Consider the following 18,395-nt stretch of genomic DNA (forward strand, 5'->3'; position numbering starts at 1 on the left):
AGCAGCTACTGTTGTTGTTGCTGTTTTCCTTCTCAGTCTTGTTCAGAGGGTCAAGTTAGTGCCAAGAAAAATTACATTCTCCATGCTTTGAAGCATTAGAGGACAGCAAGACTGCTGCTGCTACAGGAATATGAACTCACATGGAAAAAGAAACACAACAGGCAACAAAATACGGTGGTCCGGACTGTCTTTGAATCACTGTATCGGTGACTGTCAAGCCAATGCAGCCACCCCAGTCAAATTGGGGACCCAGTCATTTTGTTAGAGACTATTTAAAGTTTCAAGCAATGGTCATAAACCCAAGAATTCCTCTGTAGGAGCTGCCTGATGTACTTCAGAAAGCAGTCCCCGGCTGTTGTCTGACATGATGCTGTCACAACTGAGATGCTCTTCCATTTCACGTTCTGTCTTCTTGTTTGGGTCTCACAGCAATCCTTCCGTGAGTTTTCTTGCTGAGCGCAGGAGGAAAGAGTCCTTCTTGATGTCCGGAAAGTAAGCAATCAAGATGATCGTTATGCTGGAAGTAAGCCATTGTTTATGTCAAGAAGTTCACATGTCACTTGCAGATCCAAACACTCACTCCACGCCACCTCCTGAACACAGGGGAAGGATTTGTGCTGCCTGACGTCCAGGGTACAACTCTACATAATCCGTTGTGCCCTCTCAGGAGATGTGGGAGAGCAAAACCACCAACAGGATAGGCTGTTATCCTCCAGTCACACAAAGTAATCTGACAGCGACCATAACATTCAAAGTGGTAGCAACACACTTGCATAAAAGCCGCATTTGTGTACTCCTACCAGGACAGCTGGCCAGCAGAGATCGTCTGGTGACGCTCTGTAGGACAGACTCCACACGCTCAACCTCCCATAGAACTTGGTCTCTAAAAGATATGAAATACTGGAGTGAGTTCCAGCAAAGGGCCACAAAGACCATGAAGCTACTGGAGCATCTGTCATACAAGGAGAGGTGGAGAGAGCTGGGACTGCTCAGTCTAGAAAAGAAAAGGCTCAGGCTCAACGTGCATAAGTTCCTGATGGGAAGGTGTAACACAGAGCCAGACTCTTGGTGGTATCCACTGAAAGGACAGGAGGCAACGGGCACAAATTGGAAAAAAGTACATTCAATTTGAGTATAACTTTCATTTATTTGTTTTCAAACTGAGTGTGAACAAACGCTGGAACAGGTTGCCCAGAGAAGTTGTAGAGTCTCCGGCCTTAGAGAGATTCAGAACTTGACTGGACGCAGTACTGAGCAACCTGCTGCAACTGACCTTGCTCTCGGTCCTTTCCAAGCTCAATGATCCTGTGAAGCTGCAGAAGCCCTATGGAGATGTACTTCTCTGGCACAGATTATCAGGTAAGATCCTCCTAGTGGTGCAACCAACCTGAACTCACTGAGAATCCACAAATCCCACAGCCAGGCTTATCGCTTTCAATTTCCCCCAGTGCAGAGACACTAAGGATGAAAAGCTACTTGCTCTACGAGAGCTGGGGTTTGACCCATACTGTTCATCTGCATAATCCACTTCTCCTTTGCACACCTAGCATTTCCTAGTTAGGAGGGAAAATGTGCTCTGTTAGTATTGAAAAGTGAGGAGTCTGCAAGACACAGGTAGACTGCGGTTATTAGTGGCTGACTGTGAACAATGAAATGTCCACATATTTAGGCAAGATCTGTTTTTTAATTAGTAACTTTCATTTCCTGAAGCGTACTGTAAAATAAGCAGAATTTGTGAGGTGGAAAAGCTGCAGATCTGAAAGGACAGCAAGGCAAATCTTTTCTTCATCAGTCTGAATTGGAACTCTCATCAATCCATCATAAAGGCGAGGCTATTTGTAACACGCTTGTTTTACTTGGTGTTTCTTGCTCATACGTAGTAAAGCAGTTCTGTGTAAACCTTGCTCTGCTGGGAAACCTCACCAATGTATAGACAAGGGAAATGAAGGCAGTTTCTAGCCTATCATGGGGAAAAAAAAAATTTTAAAAAAAAAAAATCACCCTTTTCTCCCTACTGTCCTTCAAATAGTTGCATGCTAAAGCACTTTAGACTTTGTTTGCAGGTGTTACCAACTGCCAGTAGAGCACTGACATGAGGGGGGCTCAGCCAGCATGTGCATCAGTAACATGCACTTAAGGTATCTTCCTTCTTGTTTGGGATTTACCAAAAGGCAAGGGAGCTTTCAGTTTTTTAAGCTGCCATTGTCAAAAAGGGCAAGGCCCCCTCAGCATGTGTCCAAAATAAATGGATAGTCCTGAGAGTAAAGGGAAAGTTAAATGAGCCTCTGCAGACACAAGGCAACCTGCCACCCCATTCAGAGAAGCAAAACGTGACGCTGTGACTCAAGCTGCGGCTGTAATGATCCCGTTCACCCTGGTTCCATCAGCATCATTCCTTCCCGGAATAATCCCGAGAGAAGCCCTGATTACACACCGCCATACCTTCGCTTTCAGTAGCCCACTGTCTCACTTGGCGGGAGACTGGAGAGCACGCCTAGGCTGGCAGTCTTATGCTTTAACTTTATTCTGTTTAAGAGATGAACGTTTTAAATTGTTCTTAAGAAATTGCACTTAGAAGATACAAAGATTTCTACTACATAGTTGCAGTCATAGTATTAGCTTTTAAAATAAATTCGACAAGAAGTAGATTAACAGCACAAATACATCATTTACATGCCCCCCCTCCCCACCCTGACATCCACAGTCATCTCTGAGCGCCGAGATCACCAGCTCCAAAAATCAACGTATTTCATCGGTTTTGCACCGACACAGCACATACTTTCATTCCAGAAAACCTCCCTTCATATAAATTCGAAGCTGTTGTTTCAGGAAGCTCTGGAGTTCCTCAGCTTACCAGGGAACGGGAATGGCACCAGCAGCACAGCCCGTCCTTGCGGTTTGGCCATGGCAGCGAGAAGTCAGGTCCACTTGAGGCTTTCCTGGCTCCCTGCCGAATACACGTGGTTTCTCGGTGCCTTCTCCTCTGAGAGCTGTCAATTATTAGTTTGTGATGCAGGATCATATTTAAGGCATTATAACAGACACAACAAAAGGAACTCATTTCAATTCGTGTATTTCCATAATGAGGTGAAAAGAAAACAGTTCACTGGATTAAAAAAAAAAAAGTTTGAGTGAAAGCTGTTGATTAAGAGCCAATGCAAAAGCAGTTTCCTTAACAGCTGTAACTACTGAGAGGTCAGGCACCTCAAGCTCTCAGGTGCCAGAGAAGCAGGCACTTCCCCCACCAGTTATATCAAGGTCCACTTCGGAGCTGCTGGTCTCTGAATTTTGCGCTTTTTCAGTCTTTCCTTGCTCGACCTTTGAAGCTATCCATGACACGGAAGACTCCCAGATAGTTCAAAAAGAGAACCCTCACTTTCACTGGTAGGATGCTGTAGGGTAGGGGGTTGGAGAAAAAGAGAAGGAAAACAAAACAGACATCACAAGAGTTCTGTGGTTCAAGCACAGAACGGTTTTACCTGGCTATTACTGGCAGAGACACCACTCTCTCTAGATTATAGCGCCACAAGTCCTCTCAAAATATCCGTTACGCTCATTTAGCAGCCTGAGCTATTAGGCCTATCAATCCCCCAACCTGGCTTGCAACAGAAGAGCCCTATTGCTGGGGCAAGACACCAGCTGGGCAGTTTCTGAGGAGCCAGCCCAGTTTCCACAGCCCACAGTAAAACTGTGACCCAACAGAGTCAGCGAGTCAGTTAGACATTTCTGTCATTGTCCTGTGGTCCAAGGGTGGACTAAACCCCTAGAAATGAAGAAAAGACAACTCCAGGCGTGTGCAGGACTTCAGGGATTCACACCAAATTCACACCAACAAGCAGAAGCCCAGTTTGCACTTTTAGTCAAACACATAGCTGGGACATCCCTGGGCGGTAAGGAGAGCGAGGAAAAGAAGGAAAAGGCGTAACTTACTTTTTCCAAGCTAATATGAAAGAAAGACTGCGTGGTAGCACCAGTATTTCTTGATCCCGCCGAATAGCAGTGATTATCTTCTCAGCCACATACTCTGGCTCCAGAGTGGGAAGCAGAGTTGGCCAACTGGAAGAGAAGACATTTCTTAGTGTAATACAAATTGCTTTGGATTCCCATTTTACTCAAAAGAAGTCTCCATTTCACAGTTATTCCACTAAAAGAAAAAACTACTACGACAAATCCTGTGAACAACAGAACCTTCGTTATGTTACCAAGCGAGTGGCCATCGTTACTTCCCCTTCGTGTGATCTCTCACAAGACAAATCCACACAGTGCTCGTATTAAGACATATTGGCCTTTTATTTGGTTCCGAAATTTTGTCATTATACAAGATACCAAGCAAAGCTACGCCACTGATTTCAGGAGGTGAATGGGGGGTTAGAAACCAGACAGGACAACTGGACATTCGGCTTCTGCAGAGGAAAGGACACCAATTACCTTCCACGTTTCAGCTTGGATAATGGATAGTGAAGTACCAAGAGTTTACTCACATGGTTCTACAGCCATCGAACATGCCTGTGTTTATGAAGTAAGGACACACAATCGTGGTTTTAACACCAGTCTTTCCCACATCTCTCATCTCTAAATCAACTGACTCTGCGAAACCAACTGCTGCAAATTTACTTGCACAGTAATCTGTAAAAGAAAAAAACCAAACAAACCACATTAACTGCGGTTAAACCTTTTAATTTACTATTTAAACTTTACTAAACAGGTTCAGTGAGTCCTACCACCGCACATGTACACAGGAGCAGTGACAGTTTTTGACAGAGAACAGGGACATGATTATGTGCTGGCAAGTAAACTAACTAGCCGGGGGCTTTTTGGCTTTGTTTTTTTTAGAGTATATGACAGCAGCACTACAGTATGGAAATGATATATATATCATTATAGAGATGATATATACCCAGCACCTGCAGGAAATTACTGTCCAACAATAAAATACTTTACAACAGAGTAGGAACATTTTCAGGATTAGGTTTCTAATAAAATTTGCCTTTGATGCAATTCTCCCCTTTTCTTTCCCTCTCCTAAATTAACTGTTGCTCAAGACTGGCTTTGACTGCTACATCACCTTATTCCATTTTCCTCCCGCTCTGCAGACGTTTTCCAGAAATGCCTCCTGAGTTTGCCCTAATCTCAACACTCTCTTTCCATCACTGCGTGGGTCCTCTCGAATGAGTGGCTGAGAGACAGAGAGAACGCAAAGTGCGATACCACGCCTCTGCCTCTGTACCACACGGGGACAACCATTTGCTTTACTGATATGCAAAGATACAGAAACTCAAAGTGACAATTTTTTCCATGCACATTGATAGCAGAGTTTAAATAAAACCTAATTGTTTACATGAACATTAGCTTTCATACACTACCTGAAAGTCGATTGACTCCCACCAGTCCCGCTGAGCTTGCAATACTAACCAAGTGCCCGTGGTTGGAGGCTATCATCGCTGGGAGGAAGGCTTTGTAAGTCTGCAAGGGAAGCCAGAGTTGCAATGAACCATTTCACCAAGTAAGTGACGTGCTATAATAGTTTGAAGGTGGTGTTTGTCAAGAAATTCTCCCTATGGTTTAAATAAGCTTCCCCCCCATCCATTATGGAAGAGAGGGGAGGGGAGAAAAAATAAAAAGAGGAGTTTATTGTTTGAACTCTAACCTTCAGCTACTAAACTGGGACCTTCCAGGCCCCACCGGTACCACTTTCTTCTCAACACCAAAGACAGATGGTAACTTGCTGGAAGCTGAAGATACAGCTTCAGCTAGCTGTTACGTTTCTTTCAGCCTAAAGTTCAGCCCTGCAATGTTCCAAATGAGAACTAAGTGCTCGCTGCAAATTTGGTAAAATGGCAAAAATTTGAATTTTGTGTCTTCCTTCTCTTAAATTAATTTAATCTTTGTGATTAAATTTCTTTCTGAAGAAACTGAGGCATGTTCTAATATCCCCTTTGCAATTTTTTATGATAGGAACACCACAGGGATGACCTGCCTTCCCTGGAAGGAGGAAAAAGCACATTAAGCTACTCGTTTTGGATGAAAGCCCCCCTTATTATTAACAGCATTGACTGAACACATGGCATTTCTTACTGAAACTATCATAACCACAAAGCAACTACAGCAGTAAGAGAATCAAACACTTCTCTGTTGCTAAAGCAGCAACTTTTAGACTGGGCCTGCTTCACATCACTTAATACCGCGGGATTATAACATATAACCAGCTGCTGAATTTAGCAGATGGTAAAGTTCAGTTCTTAAGAGCATTCCTCAATATGAAGCAGTTCTGCTTCCCCCTGCCTACACCAGAAGTTCCCAAAGGATCCATTCTTCCAGCCTTTCTTTTCATTTTACAGACTCCCAGGCATAGAAAGTGATTCCTTGTATCATTTCTGACTGAACTTAGAAGGAGCTATATATCCTTGCATACCTTCTTCAATTCCAAAAAGCAAAACTAACACTGAAAACATGTTAAAAGGATGTTTCAGTACGTATATGCAAAGTACAGGCATTACCCAGAAGTGTGCCATTAGGTTCACTTCCATGGTTTTTTCCACAAGTGAATCTGGAGAATCAATAAAGCTCTTCCCAGTTACAATACCAGCGTTGTTGACCAGGATGCTAACGTCGCCAACTTCTTTTTTAACCTGAAACAAAAAGCCTCAAGATATTATGCAATAAATACAAAACATGCTATCCAAGTCTTACGTGTGAAGACATAAGAAACAGAAATACTGCACATTTCAACTAAGTTGAATTTATGCTTTTTACAGATCCAAACACCTCAGGTGGATGAGCAGAAGGAAAATTGGATTCTCCGTTGGTGGCGTGAACTGCCTGCATCCTAACAGCCCAGGGATTCACCTCTCCCACTGCACAGGGCAGCAGCTACTTAGCAGCATCTTGATATTTCAGATATTTCAAGAGTCCTTTGTGCTGTTTTCCACACGTTCCCCCTCTCCTGACTGCAACCGTTACGCACGAACATGTTATTACACAGTAGTCTCCCACCAGCGGTAACTTTACTCGCATCCCACAGCACATGCATTAACCCCGACTTCCCTACAGCTCTCTGGGGGAGCAGATGGAGCTCTCTGCCCTCAGTCTGTTGGAATTAGAAAGGGCAAACAGTCACTTCTGATAAGAAGTATTCCTCATATGCCTTGGCAGTGAGAAAGACCACCTGTAAAATTAATTTCCTCCTTACAACCTTTTCATCTATTCAAGTATCTTGAATAACTTCAAGCAACTTTACAGGTCAGGAACTTAAGGGCTTATCTTACCAAGCAAAAAAGGGTTTGTGTTTTTTTGTTTTTTTTTTTTTACAAGTTTATCTCTCACAAAGACAGCCTGAAAGAACAGCATGTCTCCACCGATACTGGCTCTGAGGACACCGGGAATGAGAAGACAGCAGGAAGGGTAGCAGTTCGTCATGAAAGTTAAACAGAAGTTGTAGGGTTCTGAATAAAGGAAGGTTTTAGGACACGTGCATTCACAGAGGGCAAAAGCCTTCTGAGCTTCTGGGGCTCACGGTGCAGAAGTTCGTTTCTAGTGTAGTTGCTTCAATTCTAACCCTGTAGCGGAATCCTTCTAAGATGGTTCCCAGAAGGTTGGTTAAAGAATTGTTCCTACACATTTAGTTCAGTAAGACAAAGTACAGTTCTCATTTTAGCTCCAGACTGAGAACTTTCATGAACAGACTCACTTGAGAGAGCAACTACAGGCCAGCTGATAGCAAGGTATCGTGCCAGCTCTCAAAAGGAGAATGAAAATATTCAGTGCAGAACTACTTTTATAATCAATTCATCAGCCAGAGCCCCTCTCCACCTCGGTCATTGCTCACACGCTCTTGTCTGTCTGTCCCCCTCTCAAAAGGTTGTTGTCTAATGAACCAGCGCCACATGATCTCCACAGGCAGCCTTACACAAGTCGTTCTAGTCACCAACCCGAGCGTGTAGCCCTCATCACAAGTTAAAAACAGTATGAATTCAGAGACATAATCATTGGTAAATGATGCCTTGATACTGCCTGATGTCAGATGATCTAGCAAGTCTGGAAGCCTGGACCAGTACCCCAAATCTACCCTTTGGGGCAAATAACAAATACCTGAATAAATGGTCAGGTTTGTGCCAACAAAAGACAGACAGAGGTGGGGGATGTGGTACAACACAGTTTATAACTCGGTGATCAGGGCATTCCGGTTAGATGGCAGAAGGGAAATAAGAATAGAACCTTGATCACCCCACTTCTAACCAGTGGCAAAAATCTAAACAACCTCCTCCTCTACCACCTGTCTCAGTCTTCCAAAACATAGTCACACTTTGGATGGAATTCAAAGCACATTCGAGTGGCCTTCTTGCAACCCAGACAAATAATTCCAGCTTTACAACACCCCTGCTACCTAAATACAGCAGCTCTTTCCCCAGCGAATTGGCCCTTCTCCTCATTTTAGTTCCCTTCTCCTCTCAGCTCTCCCCTGTGCAGGACAGAGCCAAGACACTCAGCCCAGGCTTCCACACTCTGCTTTGAGGCCAAGTACAGAAGACCTTTACCAAGTCTTTTCCCCAGCTATTAAGTGTGTGTGGGAGATAACCTCAACTTTCCAGAGCTCTAAACCTCTCCATTTGTGCAGTGCAGGAAAGCATGTTCTAGGTGTTTAGGCCTAATAAGGCAAGAATTGTGCAAACAGCTGTTCTGGTTAAACGTCCTTTTCAGGTACAAATACTATTGCCTGTTGGTTTCTGCATTTACATTTATGCCTTTATATTGAAGTTTAGTAGTGAGCAATTCCCACGATTCCCAAAAAACAACCTGCAGTGTCTGCTTTCTAAGAACCACAAACCCCTCCCTAACTGCCTACAAGAGGTGGAAGAAAGCACTGGATGTTTCATAGGCAGGATGAAATACCACCAGGAGATGTGCTTCTGCTGTTGCTCCTCTGCACAGGGAAAAGGATTCTCAGAAAAGCGGAAAACTGGCCGTAAACTGTCGCCTTGACTAACAAGCAAGAAAAACAAACAGTGGGCAAGCAAAAAAGTACCATGCAAGAGAGATCCTAGAAGTGAATGTGGGTTGACAGGCAATTTTGCAACATGATGAGGAAAAGGCTTCCATTTCCTCACAAGTAGGAGGATCAAAACCCATAGCGTTACCTCCCTCTTTCAAAGCCCTTGATTCTTAAAGTTTAGCTCGAGGGAGGGATGGGGTAGGTCAGAGAAGGCCACATTCCTTTTGGGCTTGGGTACTTCTGGAACAGGGACATTAATTTCAAGCTATAGCTCTTGGTAGCCAAAAGCTGTCCCTCATCTTGTTGGTACAGGAAAGGAACAACAACACCCCATGTGCAGGGCTTTTTGGTTTTCTTCCCACTGAGGTGACTTTCTCCTGGTCTCTGCACGGCTGGTGAAGTACCAGAAGCAGGTATTTGAGGTTCACATACATTTCATTTTAGCTTTGAGATTGTTTTACTGGGCACAAAGTTTTCAACCATATCCTGCCCTGCCTGCATGAATTCAGTTTGCTATAGTCTTGCAAAACTCAGAGTCATTGCATGAAGCTGAATCACCAGGGGGAAAAACCCCAAAATCTGGAACTGTGCTGCCTCACGGCGCAAAGGCTGACGAGAACACTATGAGCCAAAGCCTACTACGCTGCATTAAATAGAGAGCAACACCAAGCACCAACACTAAAGCCTTTCTGTCCATAATAAGATGGGAAAGTTGTCAGCATGGTTCTACAGAAAACATCCGCAGGCAGTAGGGTATTTTCTTCCATGTGGATCAGCAGAAGGATTATTAGTGGATCTGCTGTTAGTGAAGTGCTGACAGAAGGTTGTAAGTGAGGAATCAGGCACCGAGACCCCCTGGCTGCTCCTTCGCTCCTGCCTACCTGCTTGTGTCATCCCTACCCTGTGTCACACACGTATCTACACTCTCTTCTTTGTTTTGCTTTGCTACTGCTTTTCTCCGTGGGACTGAAGCGCTAGCCCTTGAGTCCTCAAAACTGAGGGTTAGTTTCCAGCTTCTTCATTCCAGTGTCCTTCACACTACAACACTCCCTCCTCCTCCTCCCAGTTCAGCGGGAAGCACAGTTACAGGCCTGTGGCAAAACACGTGCAACTGCTGCCGTAACTGAGCTGCAAGGGGGACCGGGGCCGATTGGCATCACCGGGGTACAAACCCAACAGCACCAGCCTCCAGCAAGCCACAAGTCATGTACAAGCTTCACTTATCAGAAAGTTTGTTCCAGGAGCTCTTGAACAGCACCAAAAGAGGAACATTATTTCAACCAACAGATGTTCCTGAAGACAGCTGAATTTTTTTTAAATTTAATTTTTTTTAAAGAATTCATCGTCAGGCAAACACTCACTGCGGAAAACTCTCTAGTCCAACAGTTAAGTTTAGCAACATTTTAAACAAATGAGAACAGGTCATTATAATGGAAACTTTTAAGCAATTTTAGCTTTTGGCAATTCTACTAGTCTGCCCAAAATATCTAACCACATGCTACATTCACAAAGCTCTTCAGAAAGGAAAAGTAAGAAATACTTAAGACTTTGAGATGCTTTATCGGAATTAATAAATGTAAGTCTGCAAAAATCTATTCACAGCCATGGAATTTTTTTCAAAACCACCTAAGCAGTTAATCCTTTTCACAGTGTATGGCCTTTAGGGTTTACTTTTGGTAAAAAGCTGCCAGAACTTGAAATACTGCTTTAGCTTCAATAAACTGATTTTCTGCACTTCACCGGTAAGTGCTTGCTCAGTCAATGAATGAAGGAGAAGCTACTGAAAAAGAGAATCAGCTCTTTTTAAAGGAACAGAGGTACACAAGTCAACTCTAAAAAACCAGCATTCTTGAAATCGGTAGCATGTGCCATACATTCTGAATGAATTCACTTTAATCTCTTGCTTTGAAGTCACTAAACTTTATCACAGACCACACCCACGCGCGCGCACTCATCTTAGAACAGTGTCAAAGCCACAAATAAGGTACTGTACCTGATCAGCTACTCTGTAGACGTCCTGCCTTTTGCTGCAGTCGCAGACGTAACAGTGTACTCTCACTGCTCCGTTCTTTCTGGCCAGTTGACTTGTCTCCTTGAGCCCCTCTTGGTTAATGTCCCAAAGAACCACTGTGGCTCCAAGGCTGGCAAACTTTAAAGATAAAAGTCTTCCAATGCCACTTCCCGCTCCTGTTATTAATACTATTTCACCACTAACATTCTTCTTCCGTTTAGGCACGACCAAGAACACTAGCGACTGCAGCAAGTAATACACAGAAAGTCCGATGACTTTCAACGTTTCCAGGAAGAAGTTCATCTTGAGGCTATTTCTTCAGATATCTGATAAAAGAAAATGTTTACCGGATAGAATAAATCAAAAAGAGAGAAAATGCAAGCATCAGTATTTCCAGATTGAGAAGCATTTTCAGTTCCATTCTAAATATTTTCTCTAGCCTGCTTCTGAGCACTGTTTAAAAAAAAAAAAAAAAAAAAAAACCAAACAGAAAACAGGCTTACACCTGCCCATCTGACCCATTTGTCCTGTTCCTGCATCATCTCCAGGTTGCTCCTGCTCTCCTCCAGAACACAGCACACCCTTCCTTTACCTTCTGGCAGAGGCAGGAAACGCTTGCCCTCATCTGCTTTAGAAATGCCCCTCCCGTCACGGGTTTCCACCTCTGCTCTGACAGAATGTGGACTCAAAAATGAGAATCAAAAGCGATAGCTGCCCCTTGAGCATCTGAAGCAGAAATGCATGCCCGTTACATCAACGGCTTGATCAAACGGCTTTAGCACTCGCCAGCTAGTACTTTAGGTCAGGGAAAAATTCTCCTTTTAGGACCATGGCTTTTTTTCTTTGCAGGCACCCCTTGTCATCAGATCCCATGCAGACCAAGTCACAATCTCAACCCTGCTGAAAAACTGCCAGCACAAGGAGCTTCAGAACACGACCTGCCTACAAATCTCCCAAACACGCCAGGTAAATCACTGGCTGTCACTACTAGCTTTTCAACTACCAGTACCACCACTGAGGAGCGGCTGCTATTGCAACTGAACAGTGTTTTGTTTACTAATGCACTGTAAAGCTGTTGACTTTCTTCTCTTCACCTCCCTGTATTAAGCAAACAGCACGGGCTTGAATCGCACCCTCTCAGGTACACGTTTAACTTCACAGTCTTGACTCATCACCATCGTGCTGACACCGAGCAGGCGTTTAAGCCCTCGAAAGAATGCTGTGTGTTTCCCAGTATACGAATGCTATGCAAGAAACGCACCCTTGGTCAAAGCAGGTTGTAATCTTTGACTAACTAAGGTACGAAGGATTAGTATCTTCCTTCTTAAGTAAAAGCAGAGCACGCTGGAGATGACACTTCAACCTTCAGCACTACGTGCCTGGTTTGGACACATCTCCTATTTAACATTGCTATCTGTGTGTACAGGTAATCGTGTTTGACAAGTGCCAAGAGATAAGTTACTCGGATCTCTGCTACTCTGAGCAAAGTGCATGAAATTCAGCATGCGGACACACGTGTCTTATCATGAGTCTCAGGTTTTGTCCACAGGAAATGAGGCCAGTCCACAAAGGGAAAGGCCACTGCTAGAGCAAAGCAGGTTATTTCAGAAAGTTTTCTGGCAGAAACATTAGGACATCTTAAAACTATGCCAATAATAGAAAAAATATTTGTCAAAAACATAGTGCGTAGGGAAACAAGTTCTTCTTTCTGAAGAAGAGGAGTCATAAGGGGAATGTTTTCTGTTCTTCATTCCCTTTAAAATGTGTGCAAAGGTTCTGGCACAGATGAAAGGCAGCAACACTGATAAGAAACAGAAGAACTATCAAAACAGCACAGGAACATTTTTCTAGAGCCAATATTGACATCTCCCGTAGTAGGCTCTCATAGCTATACAGTTACTACAGATATAAGCAAAACCAGAAGGAAATGTGTTATTAAATTTCACGTACATCAAAAAACCCAGCAAGTTTTCAAAAACACAAGTTCTTTGCTGGGTCTAAACCGGAAGAAACAGATCTTTAAAATAAATGGAGTTTCTGAATTTAACTTGATTACACTAACAATGCACTCAACACCCTCCATCTGCATAAAGGAGACTGATGTCTCTGGAGTAGATATGGATCTTAGAGTTAAACCCTAAGGAAAAACAAAAGGGGCAATTGCCTTCCAAGTATAATACACAGTCTGATCTAAACCCGGTTTGGAACTTATGTCAGTAATTTATTAACTAAAATAATCACCTATTAGGCTTGCATAGGACAGGGGCACATTAAATCCTAGAGAAGTACTGCCTTTCTCTTAGAGAAGTAAATTGTTTTAGGCATACAGACCACCGGAGACTTTCTGGTGGAACACCAGCTCCACATCCTTCAATGAGACACTTAATTTCCACTGACACGTCTCTTGCCTAACCCAGCTTTGACTGGATCAAGGGCCCTCCATGCTCAGTGCATTAGTACTGCTAATTACACCAGCTACTGTAACCAAGCACATCCATACGGACAATTAAATCAACCTTTTCTGATTTTGGCTCCTTGATTAAAGTGCACGGACGTCTACTATATGACCAAGGGTACCTTTAGCACGCATACGATCCCAGATCCCTTCCAATGCCACGTATTGTTTTAATACGCCTACATCCACACAGCGATGAGCATGGAGGGCCTTTAGACTGCAGTGAAGTACCAAAGGTTTTACGATGGCTTATCAGGCAGATTTCCGTCCAAGTGCAGGCAACTCTACCATTACCAGACTTGCTGGTAGGTGTGCTAACGCTCACACCGAGCAGCTCTCACAGACTGGCAGTGCTTATGAAACACAAGGAGAGAACCCAGGCTGGCATCTGAGGTGCAAAACACCTCTGCCAGCCAAAGGGATTACAGGTTGATCCCGCACTCACCAGAGTTTGGCGAGCTCACCGCATCTGGAGGGCTGTGACCCCCCTCAAACACGCAGCAGGCCCGCAGCCGGGGCAGCCCAAGGACTGAGGTGCAGCCCTACCTCCCTCCCCACCTGCACGGCGCTGCAACCACCTCACTCTTACTCGGCACACCCCGGCTGCTAACCCCATGAGCACCATTGAAAGAAAAAACACAACAAACAACAAACCCCACACGCAGTTTCCAGCCGCGGTGACCAGCTCACCGCCTCCCTTCCCGCACCCTCCCACCCCCAGAGCGGGACCTGCCCTGGCAGGGGCGAGAAAGGGGCTGGAACCACGCCCCCCCCCCCCCCCCCCCCCCCGCGCCGAGCGGCCGCAGACCCTGCCCCGTCCCCCAGCGCCCGCCCACCCCGTACCGCCCCCACACCGGGACCCCCCCCCCCCCCCCCCCCCCCCCCCCCCCCCGGGGCGCGGGTACCTGCGCCCGCCGGGCTGAGGGAGGGCAGCGCGGGAACCTCCGCCGTGCTGTGCCGACTGCGAAGCGGTCGAAGCAGAGCGCGCAGGCCGAGGGAGTGGCCCGCCCTTTAGGCCCGCAGCCCGCCCCGGGGCTGACCGGATGCCCGGGGGCGGGGAGGCAGCGCTCCGCGGCGGCTGGAAGGCAGGAAAGGGCCCGGCGGGATGGGCTCCGGCCGGCGGGGAGGGAGGGAGGGAGGGAGCGAGCGGGGGTGAGGGGCTGCCCTCCGCATTCGGGAAGGAGAGCAGCGGGCCGGGGGCTGGTGAGGGCCTTCGGCCCTCTTAGCTCCTCGCTCCGGGGAGGGAGCAGCTTGGTCGGCGGGGGCTCCCCTCCACTTCCCCTTTGTTTTTTTAAAAAATCAGTATTTATAATATACTTTTGATTTTTCTGAGGGAAGAAATAACTTGTGCTGGAGAAGTGATCGACTGAGAGAAGGTGGATTTCGGGCGGCTGGTCCGGCCCCGTGTTGTAGGGCGGAGGCAGGGATGAGGGTAGGTGGGCTGCGGGGGGGGGGAGCAGGAACATGGTGTGGCTGCTGGAGGGGCAGCGCTGAGGGAGAGGAGGGCACTGCTGTTGGCTTTGGAGGAAGATGGAGAAGCCCGTTGGGCAGTACCAGGCTTCGGGACGTGCAGGATTTTGGGAGGCCCGCAACAAGGATTTGCTACGCTTGGGGTTGTTGTTACTCCCTGTGCAGAGGCTGTACCTGAGGGTACACTTGAGAGCGAAGAGATTACCCGGCTTGCAGGGCCAAAGCCTGTGGGAAGCCATGGTGCACAGAAGGGTGAACGTGACCCTGCCAGGGTGGTGTCCTTTCAAGAGAAAGAACAGGGCTTGAGCTTGCGAAATGTCTTCTAGCTGCAGAATAGTCTTGAGTTTGCTGATTCAGTCAGGTGCTCTGTATTTGCTGCTACAAGTACTTTTATCCCTTAGAGCAGCATTGTTTTGGAGGGGTTTATTAACCTTATGCTCATCCGTAGGCAGCAGTGCTCTGAAACTGTAAGGTGCTGAATATTCACAACTTCAAGGAAAGTCCACGTGAGGAGACGATGCTTAGTACCACCAGAAAAAAAAAAGACTGAAGATTATTTTCTTGGCCCTAAGATCATTAATATGTCTCCTGTCCAGATTTGTATGTTTGTGTTGGTATGTACTTCTGTAGAAGTTTGAGAACACAGCTTTTTGAATATTTTCATCTGATTAAATAAGCAAACACTTGCTTATGAAACACTAGATTTAATATACTGCATAATAAAGAATATGAAACAGCAATTCCTAATGTAAGCATCTTCAAGCAGCATCTATGTTTAACCCATAACCGGGGGTAAACTATAACAGTTGCTCTGTCACCCGATGACCCCTCACCAGCCAGGGAGGGGAATCGGGAAAAGGAGATCTGTTGGCTGAAGTGAAAACAGATTTAATGAAACAGCAGTACTAATAACAAAGGCCTACAGAGTTGTACTCAGCCACATGAATGTGCAGCCGTCAAAAATGGACAGGAGAGCGGTCCTCAGGAGCAGGGAGAAGCCAGAGGAGGAGCAGGAGGAACCCCACAGGAGCTCCCCTTCCTCAGCAAACCTTCCCCCTTTACAGTGACCATGACGTGATGGTCTGAGCTACACCTGTACCTCGCCCAGGTCAGCTGCCCTGGCTGGCTCAGAGCTGCTAACGGCCTGCCCGGTGTGGCTGGGCTGGGAGTCTGTGCCAGCCGAACCAGGACAGGCAGCTTTAAAAATCTGCCGTTTGATCCAGAAACCTCCAAAGAAATGTTGAGAACTCCCTGCGCACCTGCTCCTGAGGGAGCGGGTTGCTTTACTTGCTTGCCCTGGAGCAAATGGCTGCCAGTAGTCAGAAAGAGCTGGGGTTAGAAAGGCGCTGTGCTCTCTAAAGAAACACTCTTCTTGCTTCCCCTGCACAATTTGAAGTATTGTTGAAAGAGGTCAAAAGCTCTTTTCAGGTATGCAGTTTTGGATCAGAGTCTGGGCTCTTGACTATAGACTCTGCTGTGCCCTCAAGAACTATTCACAGAAGTTAACTGCTGGATTAGAATCTTTTAGTGGAAGTTTACATATTATTGTAGCAATACAGTGAATTTGGGAGGCTAATGATAGCCAAACAGCGACACTGATGAAATTTGGGGTTGGCTGCTGCTTTCTTTTTGTGGATTGTATTGTTTACAGTGGCTCCCTTAAAACAAGGAAGCGTAAAAAAGCTGCATTCATTTAATTTTCAAAAAGGTTTAAATAAAATAGACGCTTTGTAGTAATACTTGGAAATTAATAATCTTTAACAGTGAGACTGAGCTTATGATTGGAGTTGGAGGCCAGAGGGTGGGAGACCTGGCTCCTTTTCCCAGCTTGTACAAAGATGTCCTGCAAGTAATAAACTCACTGCTGAAGTGAAACTCATCAAGTATCCTGAGTTTACTAGTCTGTAAAATTAGCCTTAAGATAACGAATCCTTTTTTTAAGACTGTCAAATTAGTGTCTTACTCAGTCTGGGGCCAGAGAAGACCCAAGTGGAATCGTTACTCTTGATTCAAGCCCAGAAATGAACTACCCTCATGTGCATGAGATGAGGATGTCTCCCTCTTGCCACACGTTATTTTTGGACCAACTTGTGAGTGCTGGCAAAATCCCAGGAGTGCAGAATTGGGTCTGGCGTTGTTTGTGCATTTTGTGTAATATCGTGCGGGACGTTTTCAAAGGAGCCCAAGGTCGTTCAATCGTAATCAAGTCTGAGGAACTTGTGCTCTCGCTTTTGCACGTCTGTAGTACTTGTGCTACGTAAATGTGCTGCTCGTCTGTAGCTGTGTTTTAGCGAGTGCTGCACTGCATTTTGGCCCGCCTTAACTTCCAGAAAGCTCTGGGTTATTTGTTGTCAGGTAGTATTTCTTTATTTCTATCAGAGCACTCAAAAATAATTATTTTGATATTAAAGCATTAGTTATCCCCCACCCACCCCAGCTGTTGAAGTGGAACAGTGTAATAGGCTTGTAAACAGTCTGATCTGCCTGCTTTCTTGTAACTGGCAAGAAGTAGGAGAGGAGTTACAGGAAACATTGTGGGTGCCTATATACCATGATTGTATATACGTCTGCTGTGAAACTGGTGGAATTCTGCTAAGTTCCCAGTGGCAGTGCCAGCTGCTTTATCAATTGCAGGTGCATCATCGCAATCGCAGCCTACACAAACTTGTCCTTATTCACCTATTGGAACTGCCCAGAGGAGTGGGTCTTCATTGGAAAACTAGTGCCTCACTGCTAGAAGTCAAATGTCTCCCATGCTGCCTATGAAGGAAGTAGGGCAAACACCGCTTAGCCAGAATTCTTCAAAAGTGCCTTTTTCTTCATATTCCAGCAGAAGAAAACCAGCTGGGGCAAAGGAGATTCCAGTCCAAAGGAAGGATCATCACCCTGAACACAAAAGGCTGAGTTGCATTCTGAATTTTCATTTACCATATGCGTTTCCTTTGAGTCGTATTTACCCTCTAACAGGAGTTTATTGAATTCTAGTTCCCTCTATCAGCAGATTGGAAATAAGGAATTGTAGAAGGGACGAACTATTACCCACTGGTGCCCCATTCGCTACAGCTGGGAAGGGAGCCAAGCCCTGTTTAGTGAGGGGGGGGTGAGATGTGCTGCACTAACATCTGTTCGAGGTATTTACTAACTACTCAGCAGCTCGGGGCACAGAATAGCGTGCTTCTATCCCTTGCAAATCAAATTAAGAATGGGACAAATCCTCATCGGAAGAGAAACACGCCAGTGCTAAGTATCATCATGACTCAGCCGTGGGATGCTCAGACCTCAGAGCTCACAGCCTGTTAAGCTGCAGTTACAGTGTGATGGTCGGTGTCAGGACCTGACACTTCTGTCTTCCATTCCCTGAGCATTTTTACTGCAGTGTGGTGAACCCCATCAGAGCTGATGAGTAAAACTCTGCAAGAAAATATTTGGAGCTTGCTTTTTCATCTGGGCCAGCTCCGTCATCAAATTTA

The 18,395-nt window shown here is 45.5% G+C and overlaps 1 protein-coding gene across 1 annotated transcript; it reads right to left on the reverse strand.

Moving 5' to 3' along the window:
- Positions 1-2,491: 2,491 nt before the first annotated feature.
- On the reverse strand, positions 2,492-14,398 carry SDR16C5 (short chain dehydrogenase/reductase family 16C member 5). Its single transcript, XM_086472514.1, has 7 exons — positions 14,361-14,398; positions 10,983-11,326; positions 6,498-6,629; positions 5,364-5,463; positions 4,482-4,626; positions 3,931-4,056; positions 2,492-3,392 (listed from the first exon to the last, which is right to left on the reverse strand). The coding sequence occupies exons 2-7, from the start codon at positions 11,301-11,303 to the stop codon at positions 3,299-3,301; spliced, it is 918 nt and encodes a 305-aa protein (XP_086328640.1). The 5' UTR covers positions 11,304-11,326; positions 14,361-14,398; the 3' UTR covers positions 2,492-3,298.
- Positions 14,399-18,395: the final 3,997 nt, after the last annotated feature.

The sequence above is a fragment of the Leptosomus discolor genome, chromosome 13, assembly GCF_034619465.1.
Source record: "Leptosomus discolor isolate bLepDis1 chromosome 13, bLepDis1.hap2, whole genome shotgun sequence".
In the NCBI taxonomy this organism is placed as follows: Eukaryota; Metazoa; Chordata; class Aves; order Leptosomiformes; family Leptosomidae; genus Leptosomus; species Leptosomus discolor.